This window comes from Phalacrocorax carbo, chromosome 25 (assembly GCF_963921805.1).
Source record: "Phalacrocorax carbo chromosome 25, bPhaCar2.1, whole genome shotgun sequence".
Lineage (NCBI taxonomy): Eukaryota > Metazoa > Chordata > Aves > Suliformes > Phalacrocoracidae > Phalacrocorax > Phalacrocorax carbo.
Genome location: NC_087537.1, coordinates 6,872,158 through 6,895,737, shown reverse-complemented (window position 1 = coordinate 6,895,737; position 23,580 = coordinate 6,872,158). Strand labels below are relative to the sequence as shown.

Genomic DNA, 23,580 nt, shown 5'->3' with positions numbered 1-23,580 from the left:
CTCACATCTCCTCACATCTCTCTCCTCCTCCTCTGCTCCAGCATGAGTCCTTCCCATAGGCTGCAGTCTTTCAAGACCAGCTCCATCATAGGTCCAGTCCACGGCCTGCAGTCCTTCCGGATAAGACTGCCCCGGCATGGGGGTCCTCCAGGGCCCGCAGTTGGTGCCAGGAGCCTGCTTCAGCGTGGGCTCTGCACAGGCCACACTTCCAGCAGGGGATATCCACCTGGTCCAGCGTGGGATCCTCCATGGGCTCCTGGTCCAGCGCGGGATCCTCCATGTGGATGTCTGCTCCACCGTGGTCTCTCCCACAGGTTGCCCAGCAATCTCTGCACCATTGCCTGAAGCACCTCCTCCTCCTCCTCCTCCTCCCTTTCCTCTGGCCTTGGTGTTTGCGGGACTGTTTCTCAAATGGGTTACTCTCTCCATTCCTCATTTCCTGTGTAGGCTTTTGCCCTTTCTCTAAGATGTGTTAGCCAGCATTGCTAACGGGCTCAGCGCTGTGCAGCAGATAGTCCGTGTTGGAGCCGGTTGGAACTGGCTCTGTCAGACATGGCGGTAGCCACTGGATTCTTCTCACAGGGGGCACCCCTGCACCCTTCTCCCCCACCTCCCAAAGCCTTGCCACAGAAACAGGCTGCAGTGGGTCCAAGAGAGTATGAGGCACAGTTAGAGGGATACGAATTCCAAGAGAGAGGAACCAGTCCAGGCTTCAGTAAGGCACGGATGGAATGCTGAATAAGCTTAAGAGAAATGGTATTACTCCTCACGCTTAAAGAGTTTGAATAAGTGCTCTAATATGACAGCTATCTACTGTCCTTGAACTTGAGTCTGAAAGCGGCTCCCATGGGAAGGGCAGTCAGGCCTGGCTGAAGCCTCCCAGCAGCACCACCTGGACATGATCTCAGCAAGGTCAACAAAGGGAGAAGGGTGGCCCTCGGTTACACTGCCTCTAAGCTGGAGCAAAGACAAGGCAGACTAGGGTGGAGGACGCACTTAGGTCCCTTACAAGGTACCTGCAGCCTCTGTCACAAAGAGGGAACTTGCCTGACCTCCCTCATGAAACAGCAGCAGAGTTTCTGCAGTTGGGCCCTGAAGCACATGTCCCTGCCTTCCTAGACACAGGTGCTGTGCCCTCAGATTCAGGTTTCTGTGGGGAGCATGGGACTCCTGGTGCTTCAACACCAAAGGCGTCCTCAGCTGCCTGACTCTCCCTGTGCCACCCAGAAAGTCAGTCCCACGTCTCACAGCAGAGCATCATCTGGACCCTGGTCCCTTCGCTCCAGTACCCACTCGGTGCGAGGTCGTAGGCCCTGCCTCACTCAGCACCAGGCTGAGTGGTGGCATTGGCGTGGACATGAGGAGCCTCTGTCCCGCCCAGTCACCAGCAACACTGCCCCGTCAGGGGATACAATGCCAGGATAACGGCCTGCATAGGCGGGCAGGCTTTCTTGCTCTTTCTCCCCGTACGTAAAGCAAGAAAGGGAGGACGCGAGAGGGCATAAGGGAGTGCATTTTGGTTCTCTGAGCAGCTCTCTGCCAGGCCAAAGGCACCACCGTTCAGCTGCAGATGGGCTCCTTCTGGCAAGGGCAACGTGCTACTCTGCAGTTCTCCTGGACGCACCACGGGACAGTCCCCCTGCTGTGACCTGCGCACGTCCCCATGATGAGGCTCACACAAGTACAGGCTGACCGACGTGTGCTCGTGCGTGCCTCCATGGGAGCACGCCAAAATCTCTATGCTCACGTAACGCAAGCCAGGAAAACATAGACTCGTCAAGGTTGGAAAAGACCCCAAAAGATCACCAAGTCCGACCGTCAATCACCAAGTCCTCATCCGCAACTGTGGACTCTGCTGAGCAGATGCTGGGGGCTAGATGTGACATGACCTCTCACATGGGAGCCTTTGTGCACCCGGACAAGAAGCATGAGAGCGATGCCCATTTCCTGCAAACTTTGCCACAAACAAGCCCACAGGTATGACCCAGGTGCACATCATCACCTGCCTGCACGGCAGGCCACCAGCACTTGATCTGAGTCTTCTGCCTGCGCTGACGTGTTTCTATCCTGGAAATCCTCAGGCCTCTCCTCCCAGCACTTACAGAAGCCTTCATCTGGGAAAGCACGTGGCATAAGCCAGGAAATGAAAAGGCAGCAGTGCAGGAAGCCAGGACACAGCCCGTCCCATTGGCCGGGATGGTCCGCATTTGACGTGAGCTTGTCAGAAAATTATTACTTCCCCAAAGGGTGCCTCTGGGCCTCAGGCAATGCAGGTCTACTATAAAAGGCAGCCCAACTCTCTGCCCTCTCATCCACTTCTCTCGCCTCCTTCTCCTTGGGAATCAGGTGAGAGTGAAGCCTCGTCTCCTCCTCCTCCTCCTCCTTCAGGATCAGGTCTTTCCTCGATGGGTGCCTCAGCCGATATGGGCTGTCCTAGCCCAGGGCTGGGAACTGATTCTCATGGGAGAGGGAAGGGGAGAGGAGGTCTTCCAGAGAGAGGGGCTGGGACTTAGTTGAGGTGGCTCGTGGCCTTTGGGCTGGGCAGCGCGTGCTGGGCCAGGAGGTGCCTTGGCTCCACTGTGGTTGGGTGCAGTGCTGCCCCTCATGTATCCCTGTGCTCTGCTTCTTCCCCCTGCCCTCTCTCCCAGGTGCACCGCTGGACCAGAGACATGTCCTGCTACGACCAGTGCCAGCCCTGCCAGCCCTGCTCGCCCTGCGGCCCGACCCCGCTGGCCAACAGCTGCAATGAGCCCTGTGTCAGGCAGTGCCAGAACTCCATCGTCGTCATCGAGCCCTCCCCCGTGGTGGTGACCCTGCCCGGCCCCATCCTCAGCTCCTTCCCACAGAACACCGTTGTGGGCTCCTCCACCTCCGCTGCTGTTGGCAGCATCCTCAGCTGTGATGGAGTGCCCATCAACTCCGGGGGCTTTGACCTCTCCTGCATTACGAACCGCTACTGTGGCAGCAGATGTCGACCCTGCTAAAGCGGCTGGCAACAACTTTGGCCAAGAACTTCCAAGACCTCAGAACATGGTGCTGCTGGACAGGAGACAGAGCTTCAGGGCACTGTATTCACCTCCTCGGGCCACTGTTTTGCTCTTCTAATCCCTTCTCTCTCTTCTTTACCTTTCCTGTCACCGCCTCCCCACACCAGCCTAGCGGGGACCTGTTGGCCTCCCTCCCTCTGCAGGGCGGGCAGATGGACACCCTGCAGGAGCTCCACCGCATCTTAGTGGCTGCCCCTGCTGCTCTCTGTGAACCACCTCCTTTTCTTCTTCGGACTCATTAAAGTTGTGCTGCATCCAAGCTTGGGCCTGCGAGTCCTCCTTCCTTCTGCGGCAGCTCTTCCAGTCTGCTCAGGGAAGAGGTGGAGCAAGGGGAGGGTGGGACTCACCGCAGTAGATTTTGGTTTGTGCCCTTTCCCCTGGAGCTAACAAAGACAACCCTGGCTACTCCACAGCCAATGGCTATCAGCGAGAGCATGGCTCCAAAGGGCGGCAGGAGTGGGGAATGGGAAGACAAGAATGCACACGGACAGCCCACAGCCTCCTCTCCACCTTCCCCTCCACTGCATTACGCCATCTAGAGCCCGTGGCCGGTACACATGGGCACAGGCAGGTGAGATAGCGACCTCATATAGCCCTTCAGCACCTGGCAGGGCCCAGCTGCTCTCCAGATAGGCAGGCCTGAGGTAATGCACAAGTCAGGATTAGTATCGGCCACACTCCCTGCGAAGCCAACACCCCCACAAGGCCCTCATGGCTTGTTTCACCTGTCCACCTTCCCTGCGCAAATGCCTTGTGGCGCAAATGACTGTTAATGCTAACATCTAGTTATGCTTTTCAGTTATACTTTGAAAGTTCCTTTTGGACCTTGGCCTTCAGCCGCAGGCAATGCTCTAAATCCTGGCATCCATCCGTGGTCTCCTGGGAGCAGAAAAGGAACTCCTGGAGGCACCGCTTGGCGCACAATAACATCTCGGGCACACAGCGCCCCACGAACCGTGTGAGGTTCCACTCATGCCCTTCCTGCCCTCAGGTCGTGGGCTGACCACGGAGGACCTCACCCCGGAGCAGGTGGATGTACCGTGAAGGACACTGTGACCCCGTAAAGAGCTTGCACTGGAAGAGGTTCCTGGCAGGAACTGCCCTCCTGCGGAGAGAAGCCCACGCTGGAGCAGGTCCTCTGGCAGGAGCTGTGACCCCGTGGGGGACCCACGGTGGAGCAGCCCGTGAAGAAATGCAGCCCGGTGGAAGGACCCACGTTGGAGAATTTTGTGAAGGACCTTCTCCCGTGGGTGGGACCCCACCGTGGAGCAGGGGAGCAGCGTGAAGAGGAAGGAGTGGCAGAGACTATGTGTAACGCAGAGTCCGCAACCCCCCTTCCCATTCAGAGGTGAGGCTCACAGGACGGTAGCTCCCCAGGTTCTCCTTTCTACCCTTTTCAAAGATGGACACACTCTTTCCCTTCTTCCACTCCCCAGGGACTTCACCTGACTGCCATGGCCTTTCGAGACCATGGAGAGTGTCTTGGCAGCTCCACCAGCCAATTCCCTCAGGACTCTGGGATGCATCTCGTCAGGTCCCATAGACTTGTGGGTGTGCCGGTTCCTCAGGTGGTGGGAGGGGCTTTAGCCCCCTCGTCTCCATCCTGCGGTCCATTGGCTTGAGAGGGTTGAGGAGAGAGGCTACCAGCCAAGACTGAGGCAAGAAAGTTGTTGAGTACCTCAGCTCTCTCCTCGTCTCTTGATACTAGGCAACCATTCTTGTTCAGCAGGGCGGGTGCACTTTCTTTAGCCTTCTTTTTCTGGCTGTCGTACCTGTAGAAGCCCTTTAGTTATTCTTTGCATCCCTTGCCTGTCCCCGCTTCCACTGCTTCCACTGCTTGCGCGGTTCCCTCTTGCTCATTAGTTTGACCAGCATATCTCAGCTCAGCCGTACTGCTCTCTTCCCTTCCTTGCCGGATTTCTTACACCTGGCAACTGAGAGCTCCTGTGCTCTATGGAATGCACCTTCCAAGGTCTGCCGGCACTTCTGTTCCCTTGTCCCTGAGGACCTCTTCCCAGGGGGTCCTGCTGACTAACTCCTTGAAGAGCTGGAAGGCTGCTTTCTGTATGAACCTTCCCACGATCAAAAAATCCCCAAACTTCCACCAACGGCACCAGCGTCTGAGCCAGGTGTTAATCGGGTGAATAATCAGTGAGAACATCCAAGGGCAACGATAGCTAGGGCAGATCCCCTCTTCCTCTGCCACACCATGCAGTGCCCCGTGCGGCCCAGCGGGTGGTTGCACAGATTTGCAAGGCTGAGGTGCCTGGCGCACTGCACATCCCCACCTCCCATCAGAACGAGCACCTCCAGGACAAAAAGGGTTTCTTGCATGGGCCTAAAAGAAGACACAGGTGAGCGACTGACCCTTCCTCCCATGGTACTGTAGAGAGAGCACCGACCAGAACAGCCCAGGCTCTCTCTCTGCAGCTCACGGCAAGTACAATCCCATCCTGGCGCGCGAGGGAAGAACAGTTCCATGGCAGAAGCTCTCTCACCACCTTCTCTTTTCCCTCAGGCCACCAACCCCAGCCCCTCTCAGAAAGAGGATCTTTGGGTGCAGATCTCTGGGCGCGTAGGGGAAATAGGGCTGCCACGGGAGTGCTGAGGGCCTTTGCCCACAGCTCAGCCTTGCACAGAAGGGCCTCCTGCCAGGCTGCCAAGAGAAGAGAACTGTACTGGGCCCCTTCTCCTAGGTCCCTCCTCCCCTGAAGCCTACCGCTCGTGGAGAACAGCCTTTGGTGCTTGAACCTCAGAAATTTGGGCCTACAAAGACAGCCGAGATCATCTGCACTGACCTGCCTGGGAGACGTTGAGAGGGAACGGGCTGGGAAAGAGAGCCAGTGAGGGGCTGGATGGTTGGGGAAAGAAATGCAAGGTGGAGGGGGTCTGAGGCAGCCAAGGGAGTGGGTGTTTCTTCTCTGTCACCAGTTGTCATGCAGGACTCTTCCTAGCAGAGTCAGAAAGAGCTGAAGAGAGCAGGTGTCGTGGTTTAGCCGGCAGCTCAGCCCCACACAGTCGCTCGCTCACTCCCCCACCGGTAGATGGGGGAGAGAATCAGAAGGGTAACGCTCGTGGGTTGGGATAAGAACAGTGAAATAATTAAAATTAAAAGAAACAACAACAAAAATGCAACGTAAAGAGAACAACGAGAGGCGCGAAACGCGGGGTGGGGGGGAGGGGAAGGGAGAGGGGAGGGGAATGAACCGCCGAAACAGACCACAAGCGACGCAACCGCTCACCACCCGCCGACCCAAAGCCACGCCTCCTCTGAGCCGCAGATTGCCCCCCCTTGCTATACTGGTCATGGTGTCACATGGTATGGAACGAACGTGCCATTGGCCAGTCGGGGTCAGCCGCCCCGGCCGTGGCCTTGCCCCTCCCAGCCTCCCGCCGACGCGGCAGAGCGCGGGAAGCTGGCAAGGTTGTCGACACCCCCACCCCCCCACCCCCCACCCCACCCTGGAGGAGAATTAACCCCTTCTCAGCCAAAACCAGCACAGCAGGTCATCAAGAGAGTAGCTCCCATTCACGGCTTTCCTCCCGCGCAGACCGTGGGGACTCCTTGTACATTTGAGGCTACGGCAGGAGGTTTGGTGAGCTGTGCTCTGCCCATGGCTCTAAACCTGCCACTGGTTCCCAGGTACACAAGCACAAAGGCCACCTGACATCACTGCCCACCGTCCTCTGAAGGGAACAACAGTGGGAGGAAGAGACTGCTCCTGATGGCATAGATAGGAAGCAGGAAAAAAAAGAAAAGCATGGCAATGTAAAAAGCACACATGGCACTTCTAATTACCATAGTTGTTGCAGAACCAGGGAGACCTTGGCTGGCTTCCAAACACACCCGGCTGATCTCTCACGCTCCCTCCTCCACAGGGCAGAAGGAGATAGTAAGGAGAAAGTCAGGTGAAAGTAAGGTTGTGGGTCAAGGTAAAGACAGGGGGATTACTTACCAAATGCTGCCACCCTTAAAGCAGGCTCGACTTGGGGAAGATTCATTTAACATAGTGCCAATTACAAATAGAGCAGGATGGTGAGAAACAGACCAAAACCCTCTAAAACACCTCCATGCCCACCTCTTTTTCACAGCCTCGACTTCCCTCCTTCGTTCATGGCTCTCCATCTCCTCCACCCGCAAGCCGCACAGTGTACTGTGGAATGGGGGAGCGTTGTGGCAGGACACAACAGTTCCTTCCTGCCGCTCTTTTCTCCTCACATCTCCTCACATCTCTCTCCTCCTCCTCTGCTCCAGCATGAGTCCTTCCCATAGGCTGCAGTCTTTCAAGACCAGCTCCATCATAGGTCCAGTCCACGGCCTGCAGTCCTTCCGGATAAGACTGCCCCGGCATGGGGGTCCTCCAGGGCCCGCAGTTGGTGCCAGGAGCCTGCTTCAGCGTGGGCTCTGCACAGGCCACACTTCCAGCAGGGGATATCCACCTGGTCCAGCGTGGGATCCTCCATGGGCTCCTGGTCCAGCGCGGGATCCTCCATGTGGATGTCTGCTCCACCGTGGTCTCTCCCACGGGTTGCCCAGCAATCTCTGCACCATTGCCTGAAGCACCTCCTCCTCCTCCTCCTCCTCCCTTTCCTCTGGCCTTGGTGTTTGCGGGACTGTTTCTCAAATGGGTTACTCTCTCCATTCCTCATTTCCTGTGTAGGCTTTTGCCCTTTCTCTAAGATGTGTTAGCCAGCATTGCTAACGGGCTCAGCGCTGTGCAGCAGATAGTCCGTGTTGGAGCCGGTTGGAACTGGCTCTGTCAGACATGGCGGTAGCCACTGGATTCTTCTCACAGGGGGCACCCCTGCACCCTTCTCCCCCACCTCCCAAAGCCTTGCCACAGAAACAGGCTGCAGTGGGTCCAAGAGAGTATGAGGCACAGTTAGAGGGGTACGAATTCCAAGAGAGAGGAACCAGTCCAGGCTTCAGTAAGGCACGGATGGAATGCTGAATAAGCTTAAGAGAAATGGTATTATTCCTCACGCTTAAAGAGTTTGAATAAGTGCTCTAATATGACAGCTATCTACTGTCCTTGAACTTGAGTCTGAAAGCGGCTCCCATGGGAAGGGCAGTCAGGCCTGGCTGAAGCCTCCCAGCAGCACCACCTGGACATGATCTCAGCAAGGTCAACAAAGGGAGAAGGGCGGCCCTCGGTTACACTGCCTCTAAGCTGGAGCAAAGACAAGGCAGACTAGGGTGGAGGACGCACTTAGGTCCCTTACAAGGTACCTGCAGCCTCTGTCACAAAGAGGGAACTTGCCTGACCTCCCTCATGAAACAGCAGCAGAGTTTCTGCAGTTGGGCCCTGAAGCACATGTCCCTGCCTTCCTAGACACAGGTGCTGTGCCCTCAGATTCAGGTTTCTGTGGGGAGCATGGGACTCCTGGTGCTTCAACACCAAAGGCGTCCTCAGCTGCCTGACTCTCCCTGTGCCACCCAGAAAGTCAGTCCCACGTCTCACAGCAGAGCATCATCTGGACCCTGGTCCCTTCGCTCCAGTACCCACTCGGTGCGAGGTCGTAGGCCCTGCCTCACTCAGCACCAGGCTGAGTGGTGGCATTGGCGTGGACATGAGGAGCCTCTGTCCCGCCCAGTCACCAGCAACACTGCCCCGTCAGGGGATACAATGCCAGGATAACGGCCTGCATAGGCGGGCAGGCTTTCTTGCTCTTTCTCCCCGTACGTAAAGCAAGAAAGGGAGGACGCAAGAGGGCATAAGGGAGTGCATTTTGGTTCTCTGAGCAGCTCTCTGCCAGGCCAAAGGCACCACCGTTCAGCTGCAGATGGGCTCCTTCTGGCAAGGGCAACGTGCTACTCTGCAGTTCTCCTGGACGCACCACGGGACAGTCCCCCTGCTGTGACCTGCACACGTCCCCATGATGAGGCTCACACAAGTACAGGCTGACCGACGTGTGCTCGTGCGTGCCTCCATGGGAGCACGCCAAAATCTCTATGCTCACGTAACGCAAGCCAGGAAAACATAGACTCGTCAAGGTTGGAAAAGACCCCAAAAGATCACCAAGTCCGACCGTCAATCACCAAGTCCACATCCGCAACTGTGGACTCTGCTGAGCAGATGCTGGGGGCTAGATGTGACATGACCTCTCACATGGGAGCCTTTGTGTACCCGGACAAGAAGCATGAGAGCGATGCCCATTTCCTGCAAACTTTGCCACAAACAAGCCCACAGGTATGACCCAGGTGCACATCATCACCTGCCTGCACGGCAGGCCGCCAGCACTTGATCTGAGTCTTCTGCCTGCGCTGACGTGTTTCCATCCTGGAAATCCTCAGGCCTCTCATCCCAGCACTTACAGAAGCCTTCATCTGGGAAAGCACGTGGCGTAAGCCAGGAAATGAAAAGGCAGCAGTGCAGGAAGCCAGGACACAGCCCGTCCCATTGGCCGGGATGGTCCGCATTTGACGTGAGCTTGTCAGAAAATTATTACTTCCCCAAAGGGTGCCTCTGGGCCTCAGGCAATGCAGGTCTACTATAAAAGGCAGCCCAACTCTCTGCCCTCTCATCCACTTCTCTCGCCTCCTTCTCCTTGGGAATCAGGTGAGAGTGAAGCCTCGTCTCCTCCTCCTCCTCCTCCTTCAGGATCAGGTCTTTCCTCGATGGGTGCCTCAGCCGATATGGGCTGTCCTAGCCCAGGGCTGGGAACTGATTCTCATGGGAGAGGGAAGGGGAGAGGAGGTCTTCCAGAGAGAGGGGCTGGGACTTAGTTGAGGTGGCTCGTGGCCTTTGGGCTGGGCAGCGCGTGCTGGGCCAGGAGGTGCCTTGGCTCCACTGTGGTTGGGTGCAGTGCTGCCCCTCATGTATCCCTGTGCTCTGCTTCTTCCCTGCCCTCTCTCCCAGGTGCACCGCTGGACCAGAGACATGTCCTGCTACGACAAGTGCCAGCCCTGCCTGCCCTGCTCGCCCTGTGGCCCGACCCCGCTGGCCAACAGCTGCAATGAGCCCTGTGTCAGGCAGTGCCAGAACTCCACCGTCGTCATCCAGCCCTCCCCCGTGGTGGTGACCCTGCCCGGCCCCATCCTCAGCTCCTTCCCACAGAACACCGTTGTGGGCTCCTCCACCTCCGCTGCTGTTGGCAGCATCCTGAGCTGTGATGGAGTGCCCATCAGCTCCGGGGGCTTTGACCTCTCCTGCATTACGAACCGCTACTGTGGCAGCAGATGTCGACCCTGCTAAAGCGGCTGGCAACAACTTTGGCCAAGAACTTCCAAGACCTCAGAACATGGTGCTGCTGGACAGGAGACAGAGCTTCAGGGCACTGTATTCACCTCCTCGGGCCACTGTTTTGCTCTTCTAATCCCTTCTCTCTCTTCTTTACCTTTCCTGTCACCGCCTCCCCACACCAGCCTAGCGGGGACCTGTTGGCCTCCCTCCCTCTGCAGGGCGGGCAGATGGACACCCTGCAGGAGCTCCACCGCATCTTAGTGGCTGCCCCTGCTGCTCTCTGTGAACCACCTCCTTTTCTTCTTTGGACTCATTAAAGTTGTGCTGCATCCAAGCTTGGGCCTGCGAGTCCTCCTTCCTTCTGCGGCAGCTCTTCCAGTCTGCTCAGGGAAGAGGTGGAGCAAGGGGAGGGTGGGACTCACCACAGTAGATTCTGGTTTGTGCCCTTTCCCCTGGAGCTAACAAAGACAACCCTGGCTACTCCACAGCCAATGGCTATCAGCAAGAGCATGGCTCCAAAGGGCGGCAGGAGTGGGGAATGGGAAGACAAGAATGCACACGGACAGCCCACAGCCTCCTCTCCACCTTCCCCTCCACTGCATTACGCCATCTAGAGCCCGTGGCCGGTACACATGGGCACAGGCAGGTGAGATAGCGACCTCATATAGCCCTTCAGCACCTGGCAGGGCCCAGCTGCTCTCCAGATAGGCAGGCCTGAGGTAATGCACAAGTCAGGATTAGTATCGGCCACACTCCCTGCGAAGCCAACACCCCCACAAGGCCCTCATGGCTTGTTTCACCTGTCCACCTTCCCTGCGCAAATGCCTTGTGGCGCAAATGACTGTTAATGCTAACATCTAGTTATGCTTTTCAGTTATACTTTGAAAGTTCCTTTTGGACCTTGGCCTTCAGCCGCAGGCAATGCTCTAAATCCTGGCATCCATCCGTGGTCTCCTGGGAGCAGAAAAGGAACTCCTGGAGGCACCGCTTGGCGCACAATAACATCTCGGGCACACAGCGCCCCACGAACCGTGTGAGGTTCCACTCATGCCCTTCCTGCCCTCAGGTCGTGGGCTGACCACGGAGGACCTCACCCCGGAGCAGGTGGATGTACCGTGAAGGACACTGTGACCCCGTAAAGAGCTTGCACTGGAAGAGGTTCCTGGCAGGAACTGCCCTCCTGCGGAGAGAAGCCCACGCTGGAGCAGGTCCTCTGGCAGGAGCTGTGACCCCGTGGGGGACCCACGGTGGAGCAGCCCGTGAAGAAATGCAGCCCGGTGGAAGGACCCACGTTGGAGAATTTTGTGAAGGACCTTCTCCCGTGGGTGGGACCCCACCGTGGAGCAGGGGAGCAGCGTGAAGAGGAAGGAGTGGCAGAGACTATGTGTAACGCAGAGTCCGCAACCCCCCTTCCCATTCAGAGGTGAGGCTCACAGGACGGTAGCTCCCCAGGTTCTCCTTTCTACCCTTTTCAAAGATGGACACACTCTTTCCCTTCTTCCACTCCCCAGGGACTTCACCTGACTGCCATGGCCTTTCGAGACCATGGAGAGTGTCTTGGCAGCTCCACCAGCCAATTCCCTCAGGACTCTGGGATGCATCTCGTCAGGTCCCATAGACTTGTGGGTGTGCCGGTTCCTCAGGTGGTGGGAGGGGCTTTAGCCCCCTCGTCTCCATCCTGCGGTCCATTGGCTTGAGAGGGTTGAGGAGAGAGGCTACCAGCCAAGACTGAGGCAAGAAAGTTGTTGAGTACCTCAGCTCTCTCCTCGTCTCTTGATACTAGGCAACCATTCTTGTTCAGCAGGGCGGGTGCACTTTCTTTAGCCTTCTTTTTCTGGCTGTCGTACCTGTAGAAGCCCTTTAGTTATTCTTTGCATCCCTTGCCTGTCCCCGCTTCCACTGCTTCCACTGCTTGCGCGGTTCCCTCTTGCTCATTAGTTTGACCAGCATATCTCAGCTCAGCCGTACTGCTCTCTTCCCTTCCTTGCCGGATTTCTTACACCTGGCAACTGAGAGCTCCTGTGCTCTATGGAATGCACCTTCCAAGGTCTGCCGGCACTTCTGTTCCCTTGTCCCTGAGGACCTCTTCCCAGGGGGTCCTGCTGACTAACTCCTTGAAGAGCTGGAAGGCTGCTTTCTGTACGACCCTTCCCACGATCAAAAAATCCCCAAACTTCCACCAACGGCACCAGCGTCTGAGCCAGGTGTTAATCGGGTGAATAATCAGTGAGAACATCCAAGGGCAACGATAGCTAGGGCAGATCCCCTCTTCCTCTGCCACACCATGCAGTGCCCCGTGCGGCCCAGCGGGTGGTTGCACAGATTTGCAAGGCTGAGGTGCCTGGCGCACCGCACATCCCCACCTCCCATCAGAACGAGCACCTCCAGGACAAAAAGGGTTTCTTGCATGGGCCTAAAAGAAGACACAGGTGAGCGACTGACCCTTCCTCCCATGGTACTGTAGAGAGAGCACCGACCAGAAGAGCCCAGGCTCTCTCTCTGCAGCTCACGGCAAGTACAATCCCATCCTGGCGCGCGAGGGAAGAACAGTTCCATGGCAGAAGCTCTCTCACCACCTTCTCTTTTCCCTCAGGCCACCAACCCCAGCCCCTCTCAGAAAGAGGATCTTTGGGTGCAGATCTCTGGGCGCGTAGGGGAAATAGGGCTGCCACGGGAGTGCTGAGGGCCTTTGCCCACAGCTCAGCCTTGCACAGAAGGGCCTCCTGCCAGGCTGCCAAGAGAAGAGAACTGTACTGGGCCCCTTCTCCTAGGTCCCTCCTCCCCTGAAGCCTACCGCTCGTGGAGAACAGCCTTTGGTGCTTGAACCTCAGAAATTTGGGCCTACAAAGACAGCCGAGATCATCTGCACTGACCTGCCTGTGAGATGTTGAGAGGGAACGGGCTGGGAAAGAGAGCCAGTGAGGGGCTGGATGGTTGGGGAAAGAAATGCAAGGTGGAGGGGGTCTGAGGCAGCCAAGGGAGTGGGTGTTTCTTCTCTGTCACCAGTTGTCATGCAGGACTCTTCCTAGCAGAGTCAGAAAGAGCTGAAGAGAGCAGGTGTCGTGGTTTAGCCGGCAGCTCAGCCCCACACAGTCGCTCGCTCACTCCCCCACCGGTAGATGGGGGAGAGAATCAGAAGGGTAACGCTCGTGGGTTGGGATAAGAACAGTGAAATAATTAAAATTAAAAGAAACAACAACAAAAATGCAACGTAAAGAGAACAACGAGAGGCGCGAAACGCGGGGTGGGGGGGAGGGGAAGGGAGAGGGGAGGGGAATGAACCGCCGAAACAGACCACAAGCGACGCAAGCGCTCACCGCCCGCCGACCCAAAGCCACGCCTCCTCTGAGCCGCAGATTGCCCCCCCTTGCTATACTGGTCATGGTGTCACATGGTATGGAACGAACGTGCCATTGGCCAGTCGGGGTCAGCCGCCCCGGCCGTGGCCTTGCCCCTCCCAGCCTCCCGCCGACGCGGCAGAGCGCGGGAAGCTGGAAAGGTTGTCGACACCCCCACCCCCCCACCCCCCACCCCACCCCGGAGGAGAATTAACCCCTTCTCAGCCAAAACCAGCACAGCAGGTCATCAAGAGAGTAGCTCCCATTCACGGCTTTCCTCCCGCGCAGACCGTGGGGACTCCTTGTACATTTGAGGCTACGGCAGGAGGTTTGGTGAGCTGTGCTCTGCCCATGGCTCTAAACCTGCCACTGGTTCCCAGGTACACAAGCACAAAGGCCACCTGACATCACTGCCCACCGTCCTCTGAAGGGAACAACAGCGGGAGGAAGAGACTGCTCCTGATGGCATAGATAGGAAGCAGGAAAAAAAGAAAAGCATGGCAATGTAAAAAGCACACATGGCACTTCTAATTACCATAGTTGTTGCAGAACCAGGGAGACCTTGGCTGGCTTCCAAACACACCCGGCTGATCTCTCACGCTCCCTCCTCCACAGGGCAGAAGGAGATAGTAAGGAGAAAGTCAGGTGAAAGTAAGGTTGTGGGTCAAGGTAAAGACAGGGGGATTACTTACCAAATGCTGCCACCCTTAAAGCAGGCTCGACTTGGGGAAGATTCATTTAACATAGTGCCAATTACAAATAGAGCAGGATGGTGAGAAACAGACCAAAACCCTCTAAAACACCTCCATGCCCACCTCTTTTTCACAGCCTCGACTTCCCTCCTTCGTTCATGGCTCTCCATCTCCTCCACCCGCAAGCCGCACAGTGTACTGTGGAATGGGGGAGCGTTGTGGCAGGACACAACAGTTCCTTCCTGCCGCTCTTTTCTCCTCACATTTTTCTCTGCTCCAGCATGAGTCCTTCCCATAGGCTGCAGTCTTTCAAGACCAGCTCCATCATAGGTCCAGTCCACGGCCTGCAGTCCTTCCGGATAAGACTGCCCCGGCATGGGGGTCCTCCAGGGCCCGCAGTTGGTGCCAGGAGCCTGCTTCAGTGTGGGCTCTGCACAGGCCACACTTCCAGCAGGGGATATCCACCTGGTCCAGCGTGGGATCCTCCATGGGCTCCTGGTCCAGCGCGGGATCCTCCATGTGGATGTCTGCTCCACCGTGGTCTCTCCCACAGGTTGCCCAGCAATCTCTGCACCATTGCCTGAAGCACCTCCTCCTCCTCCTCCTCCTCCCTTTCCTCTGGCCTTGGTGTTTGCGGGACTGTTTCTCAAATGGTTTACTCTCTCCATTCCTCATTTCCTGTGTAGGCTTTTGCCCTTTCTCTAAGATGTGTTAGCCAGCATTGCTAACGGGCTCAGCGCTGTGCAGCAGATAGTCCGTGTTGGAGCCGGTTGGAACTGGCTCTGTCAGACATGGCGGTAGCCACTGGATTCTTCTCACAGGGGGCACCCCTGCACCCTTCTCCCCCACCTCCCAAAGCCTTGCCACAGAAACAGGCTGCAGTGGGTCCAAGAGAGTATGAGGCACAGTTAGAGGGGTACGAATTCCAAGAGAGAGGAACCAGTCCAGGCTTCAGTAAGGCACGGATGGAATGCTGAATAAGCTTAGGATAAATGGTATTATTCCTCACGCTTAAAGAGTTTGAATAAGTGCTCTAATATGACAGCTATCTACTGTCCTTGAACTTGAGTTTGAAAGCGGCTCCCATGGGAAGGGCAGTCAGGCCTGGCTGAAGCCTCCCAGCAGCACCACCTGGACATGATCTCAGCAAGGTCAACAAAGGGAGAAGGGTGGCCCTCGGTTACACTGCCTCTAAGCTGGAGCAAAGACAAGGCAGACTAGGGTGGAGGACGCACTTAGGTCCCTTACAAGGTACCTGCAGCCTCTGTCACAAAGAGGGAACTTGCCTGACCTCCCTCATGAAACAGCAGCAGAGTTTCTGCAGTTGGGCCCTGAAGCACATGTCCCTGCCTTCCTAGACACAGGTGCTGTGCCCTCAGATTCAGGTTTCTGTGGGGAGCATGGGACTCCTGGTGCTTCAACACCAAAGGCGTCCTCAGCTGCCTGACTCTCCCTGTGCCACCCAGAAAGTCAGTCCCACGTCTCACAGCAGAGCATCATCTGGACCCTGGTCCCTTCGCTCCAGTACCCACTCGGTGCGAGGTCGTAGGCCCTGCCTCACTCAGCACCAGGCTGAGTGGTGGCATTGGCGTGGACATGAGGAGCCTCTGTCCCGCCCAGTCACCAGCAACACTGCCCCGTCAGGGGATACAATGCCAGGATAACGGCCTGCATAGGCGGGCAGGCTTTCTTGCTCTTTCTCCCCGTACGTAAAGCAAGAAAGGGAGGACGCGAGAGGGTAGAAGGGAGTGCATTTTGGTTCTCTGAGCAGCTCTCTGCCAGGCCAAAGGCACCACCGTTCAGCTGCAGATGGGCTCCTTCTGGCAAGGGCAACGTGCTACTCTGCAGTTCTCCTGGACGCACCACGGGACAGTCCCCCTGCTGTGACCTGCGCACGTCCCCATGATGAGGCTCACACAAGTACAGGCTGACCGACGTGTGCTCGTGCGTGCCTCCATGGGAGCACGCCAAAATCTCTATGCTCACGTAACGCAAGCCAGGAAAACATAGACTCGTCAAGGTTGGAAAAGACCCCAAAAGATCACCAAGTCCGACCGTCAATCACCAAGTCCACATCCGCAACTGTGGACTCTGCTGAGCAGATGCTGGGGGCTAGATGTGACATGACCTCTCACATGGGAGCCTTTGTGCACCCGGACAAGAAGCATGAGAGCGATGCCCATTTCCTGCAAACTTTGCCACAAACAAGCCCACAGGTATGACCCAGGTGCACATCATCACCTGCCTGCACGGCAGGCCGCCAGCACTTGATCCGAGTCTTCTGCCTGCGCTGACGTGTTTCCATCCTGGAAATCCTCAGGCCTCTCCTCCCAGCACTTACAGAAGCCTTCATCTGGGAAAGCACGTGGCGTAAGCCAGGAAATGAAAAGGCAGCAGTGCAGGAAGCCAGGACACAGCCCGTCCCATTGGCCGGGATGGTCCGCATTTGACGTGAGCTTGTCAGAAAATTATTACTTCCCCAAAGGGTGCCTCTGGGCCTCAGGCAATGCAGGTCTACTATAAAAGGCAGCCCAACTCTCTGCCCTCTCATCCACTTCTCTCGCCTCCTTCTCCTTGGGAATCAGGTGAGAGTGAAGCCTCGTCTCCTCCTCCTCCTCCTTCAGGATCAGGTCTTTCCTCGATGGGTGCCTCAGCTGATATGGGCTGTCCTAGCCCAGGGCTGGGAACTGATTCTCATGGGAGAGGGAAGGGGAGAGGAGGTCTTCCAGAGAGAGGGGCTGGGACTTAGTTGAGGTGGCTCGTGGCCTTTGGGCTGGGCAGCGCGTGCTGGGCCAGGAGGTGCCTTGGCTCCACTGTGGTTGGGTGCAGTGCTGCCCCTCATGTATCCCTGTGCTCTGCTTCTTCCCTGCCCTCTCTCCCAGGTGCACCGCTGGACCAGAGACATGTCCTGCTACGACAAGTGCCAGCCCTGCCTGCCCTGCTCGCCCTGTGGCCCGACCCCGCTGGCCAACAGCTGCAATGAGCCCTGTGTCAGGCAGTGCCAGAACTCCACCGTCGTCATCCAGCCCTCCCCCGTGGTGGTGACCCTGCCCGGCCCCATCCTCAGCTCCTTCCCACAGAGCACCGTTGTGGGCTCCTCCACCTCCGCTGCTGTTGGCAGCATCCTGAGCTGTGATGGAGTGCCCATCAACTCCGGGGGCTTTGACCTCTCCTGCATTACCAGCCGCTACTGTGGCAGCAGATGTCGACCCTGCTAAAGCAGCTGGCAACAACTTTGGCCAAGAACTTCCAAGACCTCAGAACATGGTGCTGCTGGACAGGAGACAGAGCTTCAGGGCACTGTATTCACCTCCTCGGGCCACTGTTTTGCTCTTCTAATCCCTTCTCTCTCTTCTTTACCTTTCCTGTCACCGCCTCCCCACACCAGCCTAGCGGGGACCTGTTGGCCTCCCTCCCTCTGCAGGGCGGGCAGATGGACACCCTGCAGGAGCTCCACCGCATCTTAGTGGCTGCCCCTGCTGCTCTCTGTGAACCACCTCCTTTTCTTCTTCGGACTCATTAAAGTTGTGCTGCATCCAAGCTTGGGCCTGCGAGTCCTCCTTCCTTCTGCGGCAGCTCTTCCAGTCTGCTCAGGGAAGAGGTGGAGCAAGGGGAGGGTGGGACTCACCGCAGTAGATTTTGGTTTGTGCCCTTTCCCCTGGAGCTAACAAAGACAACCCTGGCTACTCCACAGCCAATGGCTATCAGCGAGAGCATGGCTCCAAAGGGCGGCAGGAGTGGGGAATGGGAAGACAAGAATGCACACGGACAGCCCACAGCCTCCTCTCCACCTTCCCCTCCACTGCATTACGCCATCTAGAGCCCGTGGCCGGTACACATGGGCACAGGCAGGTGAGATAGCGACCTCCTATAGCCCTTCAGCACCTGGCAGGGCCCAGCTGCTCTCCAGATAGGCAGGCCGGAGGTAATGCACAAGTCAGGATTAGTATCGGCCACACTCCCTGCGAAGCCAACACCCCCACAAGGCCCTCATGGCTTGTTTCACCTGTCCACCTTCCCTGCGCAAATGCCTTGTGGCGCAAATGACTGTTAATGCTAACATCTAGTTATGCTTTTCAGTTATACTTTGAAAGTTCCTTTTGGACCTTGGCCTTCAGCCGCAGGCAATGCTCTAAATCCTGGCATCCATCCGTGGTCTCCTGGGAGCAGAAAAGGAACTCCTGGAGGCACCGCTTGGCGCACAATAACATCTCAGGCACACAGCGCCCCACGAACCGTGTGAGGTTCCACTCATGCCCTTCCTGCCCTCAGGTCGTGGGCTGACCACGGAGGACCTCACCCCGGAGCAGGTGGATGTACCGTGAAGGACACTGTGACCCCGTAAAGAGCTTGCACTGGAAGAGGTTCCTGGCAGGAACTGCCCTCCTGCGGAGAGAAGCCCACGCTGGAGCAGGTCCTCTGGCAGGAGCTGTGACCCCGTGGGGGACCCACGGTGGAGCAGCCCGTGAAGAAATGCAGCCCGGTGGAAGGACCCACGTTGGAGAATTTTGTGAAGGACCTTCTCCCGTGGGTGGGACCCCACCGTGGAGCAGGGGAGCAGCGTGAAGAGGAAGGAGTGGCAGAGACTATGTGTAACGCAGAGTCCGCAACCCCCCTTCCCATTCAGAGGTGAGGCTCACAGGACGGTAGCTCCCCAGGTTCTCCTTTCTACCCTTTTCCAAGATGGACACACTCTTTCCCTTCTTCCACTCCCCAGGGACTTCACCTGACTGCCATGGCCTTTCGAGACCATGGAGAGTGTCTTGGCAGCTCCACCAGCCAATTCCCTCAGGACTCTGGGATGCATCTCGTCAGGTCCCATAGACTTGTGGGTGTTCCGGTTCCTCAGGTGGTGGGAGGGGCTTTAGCCCCCTCGTCTCCATCCTGCGGTCCATTGGCTTGAGAGGGTTGAGGAGAGAGGCTACCAGCCAAGACTGAGGCAAGAAAGTTGTTGAGTACCTCAGCTCTCTCCTCGTCTCTTGATACTAGGCAACCATTCTTGTTCAGCAGGGCGGGTGCACTTTCTTTAGCCTTCTTTTTCTGGCTGTCGTACCTGTAGAAGCCCTTTAGTTATTCTTTGCATCCCTTGCCTGTCCCCGCTTCCACTGCTTCCACTGCTTGCGCGGTTCCCTCTTGCTCATTAGTTTGACCAGCATATCTCAGCTCAGCCGTACTGCTCTCTTCCCTTCCTTGCCGGATTTCTTACACCTGGCAACTGAGAGCTCCTGTGCTCTATGGAATGCACCTTCCAAGGTCTGCCGGCACTTCTGTTCCCTTGTCCCTGAGGACCTCTTCCCAGGGGGTCCTGCTGACTAACTCCTTGAAGAGCTGGAAGGCTGCTTTCTGTATGAACCTTCCCACGATCAAAAAATCCCCAAACTTCCACCAACGGCACCAGCGTCTGAGCCAGGTGTTAATCGGGTGAATAATCAGTGAGAACATCCAAGGGCAACGATAGCTAGGGCAGATCCCCTCTTCCTCTGCCACACCATGCAGTGCCCCGTGCGGCCCAGCGGGTGGTTGCACAGATTTGCAAGGCTGAGGTGCCTGGCGCACCGCACATCCCCACCTCCCATCAGAACGAGCACCTCCAGGACAAAAAAGGTTTCTTGCATGGGCCTAAAAGAAGACACAGGTGAGCGACTGACCCTTCCTCCCATGGTACTGTAGAGAGAGCACCGACCAGAACAGCCCAGGCTCTCTCTCTGCAGCTCACGGCAAGTACAATCCCATCCTGGCGCGCGAGGGAAGAACAGTTCCATGGCAGAAGCTCTCTCACCACCTTCTCTTTTCCCTCAGGCCACCAACCCCAGCCCCTCTCAGAAAGAGGATCTTTGGGTGCAGATCTCTGGGCGCGTAGGGGAAATAGGGCTGCCACGGGAGTGCTGAGGGCCTTTGCCCACAGCTCAGCCTTGCACAGAAGGGCCTCCTGCCAGGCTGCCAAGAGAAGAGAACTGTACTGGGCCCCTTCTCCTAGGTCCCTCCTCCCCTGAAGCCTACCGCTCGTGGAGAACAGCCTTTGGTGCTTGAACCTCAGAAATTTGGGCCTACAAAGACAGCCGAGATCATCTGCACTGACCTGCCTGGGAGACGTTGAGAGGGAACGGGCTGGGAAAGAGAGCCAGTGAGGGGCTGGATGGTTGGGGAAAGAAATGCAAGGTGGAGGGGGTCTGAGGCAGCCAAGGGAGTGGGTGTTTCTTCTCTGTCACCAGTTGTCATGCAGGACTCTTCCTAGCAGAGTCAGAAAGAGCTGAAGAGAGCAGGTGTCGTGGTTTAGCCGGCAGCTCAGCCCCACACAGTCGCTCGCTCACTCCCCCACCGGTAGATGGGGGAGAGAATCAGAAGGGTAACGCTCGTGGGTTGGGATAAGAACAGTGAAATAATTAAAATTAAAAGAAACAACAACAAAAATGCAACGTAAGGAGAACAACGAGAGGCGCGAAACGCGGGGTGGGGGGGAGGGGAAGGGAGAGGGGAGGGGAATGAACCGCCGAAACAGACCACAAGCGACGCAAGCGCTCACCGCCCGCCGACCCAAAGCCACGCCTCCTCTGAGCCGCAGATTGCCCCCCCTTGCTATACTGGTCATGGTGTCACATGGTATGGAACGAACATGCCATTGGCCAGTCGGGGTCAGCCGCCCCGGCCGTGGCCTTGCCCCTCCCAGCCTCCCGCCGACGCGGCAGAGCGCGGGAAGCTGGAAAGGTTGTCGACACCCCCACCCCCCCACCCCCCACCCCACCCCGGAGGAGAATTAACCCCTTCTCAGCCAAAACCAGCACAGCAGGTCATCAAGAGAGTAGCTCCCATTCACGGCTTTCCTCCCGCGCAGACCGTGGGGACTCCTTGTACATTTGAGGCTACGGCAGGAGGTTTGGTGAGCTGTGCTCTGCCCATGGCTCTAAACCTGCCACTGGTGCCCAGGTACACAAGCACAAAGGCCACCTGACATCACTGCCCACCGTCCTCTGAAGGGAACAACAGTGGGAGGAAGAGACTGCTCCTGATGGCATAGATAGGAAGCAGGAAAAAAAGAAAAGCATGGCAATGTAAAAAGCACACATGGCACTTCTAATTACCATAGTTGTTGCAGAACCAGGGAGACCTTGGCTGGCTTCCAAACACACCCGGCTGATCTCTCACGCTCCCTCCTCCACAGGGCAGAAGGAGATAGTAAGGAGAAAGTCAGGTGAAAGTAAGGTTGTGGGTCAAGGTAAAGACAGGGGGATTACTTACCAAATGCTGCCACCCTTAAAGCAGGCTCGACTTGGGGAAGATTCATTTAACATAGTGCCAATTACAAATAGAGCAGGATGGTGAGAAACAGACCAAAACCCTCTAAAACACCTCCATGCCCACCTCTTTTTCACAGCCTCGACTTCCCTCCTTCGTTCATGGCTCTCCATCTCCTCCACCCGCAAGCCGCACAGTGTACTGTGGAATGGGGGAGCGTTGTGGCAGGACACAACAGTTCCTTCCTGCCGCTCTTTTCTCCTCACATCTCCTCACATCTCTCTCCTCCTCCTCTGCTCCAGCATGAGTCCTTCCCATAGGCTGCAGTCTTTCAAGACCAGCTCCATCATAGGTCCAGTCCACGGCCTGCAGTCCTTCCGGATAAGACTGCCCCAGCATGGGGGTCCTCCAGGGCCCGCAGTTGGTGCCAGGAGCCTGCTTCAGCGTGGGCTCTGCACAGGCCACACTTCCAGCAGGGGATATCCACCTGGTCCAGCGTGGGATCCTCCATGGGCTCCTGGTCCAGCGCGGGATCCTCCATGTGGATGTCTGCTCCACCGTGGTCTCTCCCACGGGTTGCCCAGCAATCTCTGCACCATTGCCTGAAGCACCTCCTCCTCCTCCTCCTCCTCCCTTTCCTCTGGCCTTGGTGTTTGCGGGACTGTTTCTCAAACGGTTTACTCTCTCCATTCCTCATTTCCTGTGTAGGCTTTTGCCCTTTCTCTAAGATGTGTTAGCCAGCATTGCTAACGGGCTCAGCGCTGTGCAGCAGATAGTCCGTGTTGGAGCCGGTTGGAACTGGCTCTGTCAGACATGGCGGTAGCCACTGGATTCTTCTCACAGGGGGCACCCCTGCACCCTTCTTCCCCACCTCCCAAAGCCTTGCCACAGAAACAGGCTGCAGTGGGTCCAAGAGAGTATGAGGCACAGTTAGAGGGGTACGAATTCCAAGAGAGAGGAACCAGTCCAGGCTTCAGTAAGGCACGGATGGAATGCTGAATAAGCTTAAGAGAAATGGTATTATTCCTCACGCTTAAAGAGTTTGAATAAGTGCTCTAATATGACAGCTATCTAATGTCCTTGAACTTGAGTCTGAAAGCGGCTCCCATGGGAAGGGCAGTCAGGCCTGGCTGAAGCCTCCCAGCAGCACCACCTGGACATGATCTCAGCAAGGTCAACAAAGGGAGAAGGGTGGCCCTCGGTTACACTGCCTCTAAGCTGGAGCAAAGACAAGGCAGACTAGGGTGGAGGACGCACTTAGGTCCCTTACAAGGTACCTGCAGCCTCTGTCACAAAGAGGGAACTTGCCTGACCTCCCTCATGAAACAGCAGCAGAGTTTCTGCAGTTGGGCCCTGAAGCACATGTCCCTGCCTTCCTAGACACAGGTGCTGTGCCCTCAGATTCAGGTTTCTGTGGGGAGCATGGGACTCCTGGTGCTTCAACACCAAAGGCGTCCTCAGCTGCCTGACTCTCCCTGTGCCACCCAGAAAGTCAGTCCCACGTCTCACAGCAGAGCATCATCTGGACCCTGGTCCCTTCACTCCAGTACCCACTCGGTGCGAGGTCGTAGGCCCTGCCTCACTCAGCACCAGGCTGAGTGGTGGCATTGGCGTGGACATGAGGAGCCTCTGTCCCGCCCAGTCACCAGCAACACTGCCTCGTCAGGGGATACAATGCCAGGATAACGGCCTGCATAGGCGGGCAGGCTTTCTTGCTCTTTCTCCCCGTACGTAAAGCAAGAAAGGGAGGACGCGAGAGGGCATAAGGGAGTGCATTTTGGTTCTCTGAGCAGCTCTCTGCCAGGCCAAAGGCACCACCGTTCAGCTGCAGATGGGCTCCTTCTGGCAAGGGCAACGTGCTACTCTGCAGTTCTCCTGGACGCACCACGGGACAGTCCCCCTGCTGTGACCTGCGCACGTCCCCATGATGAGGCTCACACAAGTACAGGCTGACCGACGTGTGCTCGTGCGTGCCTCCATGGGAGCACGCCAAAATCTCTATGCTCACGTAACGCAAGCCAGGAAAACATAGACTCGTCAAGGTTGGAAAAGACCCCAAAAGATCACCAAGTCCGACCGTCAATCA

General features: G+C 56.9%; 3 protein-coding genes across 3 annotated transcripts; all 3 read left to right on the top strand.

The window, feature by feature from the left end:
• The first annotated feature begins 2,669 nt into the window (after positions 1-2,669).
• On the top strand, positions 2,670-2,984 carry LOC135317278 (feather keratin Cos1-1/Cos1-3/Cos2-1-like). The gene has a single exon (XM_064473231.1). It carries the CDS (start codon positions 2,670-2,672, stop codon positions 2,982-2,984), a length of 315 nt encoding a protein of 104 aa, XP_064329301.1.
• Positions 2,985-9,928: 6,944 nt separating this feature from the next.
• LOC135317273 (feather keratin Cos1-1/Cos1-3/Cos2-1-like) lies at positions 9,929-10,243 on the top strand. Its single transcript, XM_064473226.1, has one exon. It carries the CDS (start codon positions 9,929-9,931, stop codon positions 10,241-10,243), a length of 315 nt encoding a protein of 104 aa, XP_064329296.1.
• A 6,921-nt stretch (positions 10,244-17,164) lies between these two features.
• On the top strand, positions 17,165-17,479 carry LOC135317336 (feather keratin Cos1-1/Cos1-3/Cos2-1). Its single transcript, XM_064473426.1, has one exon. It carries the CDS (start codon positions 17,165-17,167, stop codon positions 17,477-17,479), a length of 315 nt encoding a protein of 104 aa, XP_064329496.1.
• The last annotated feature ends 6,101 nt before the right edge of the window (positions 17,480-23,580 follow it).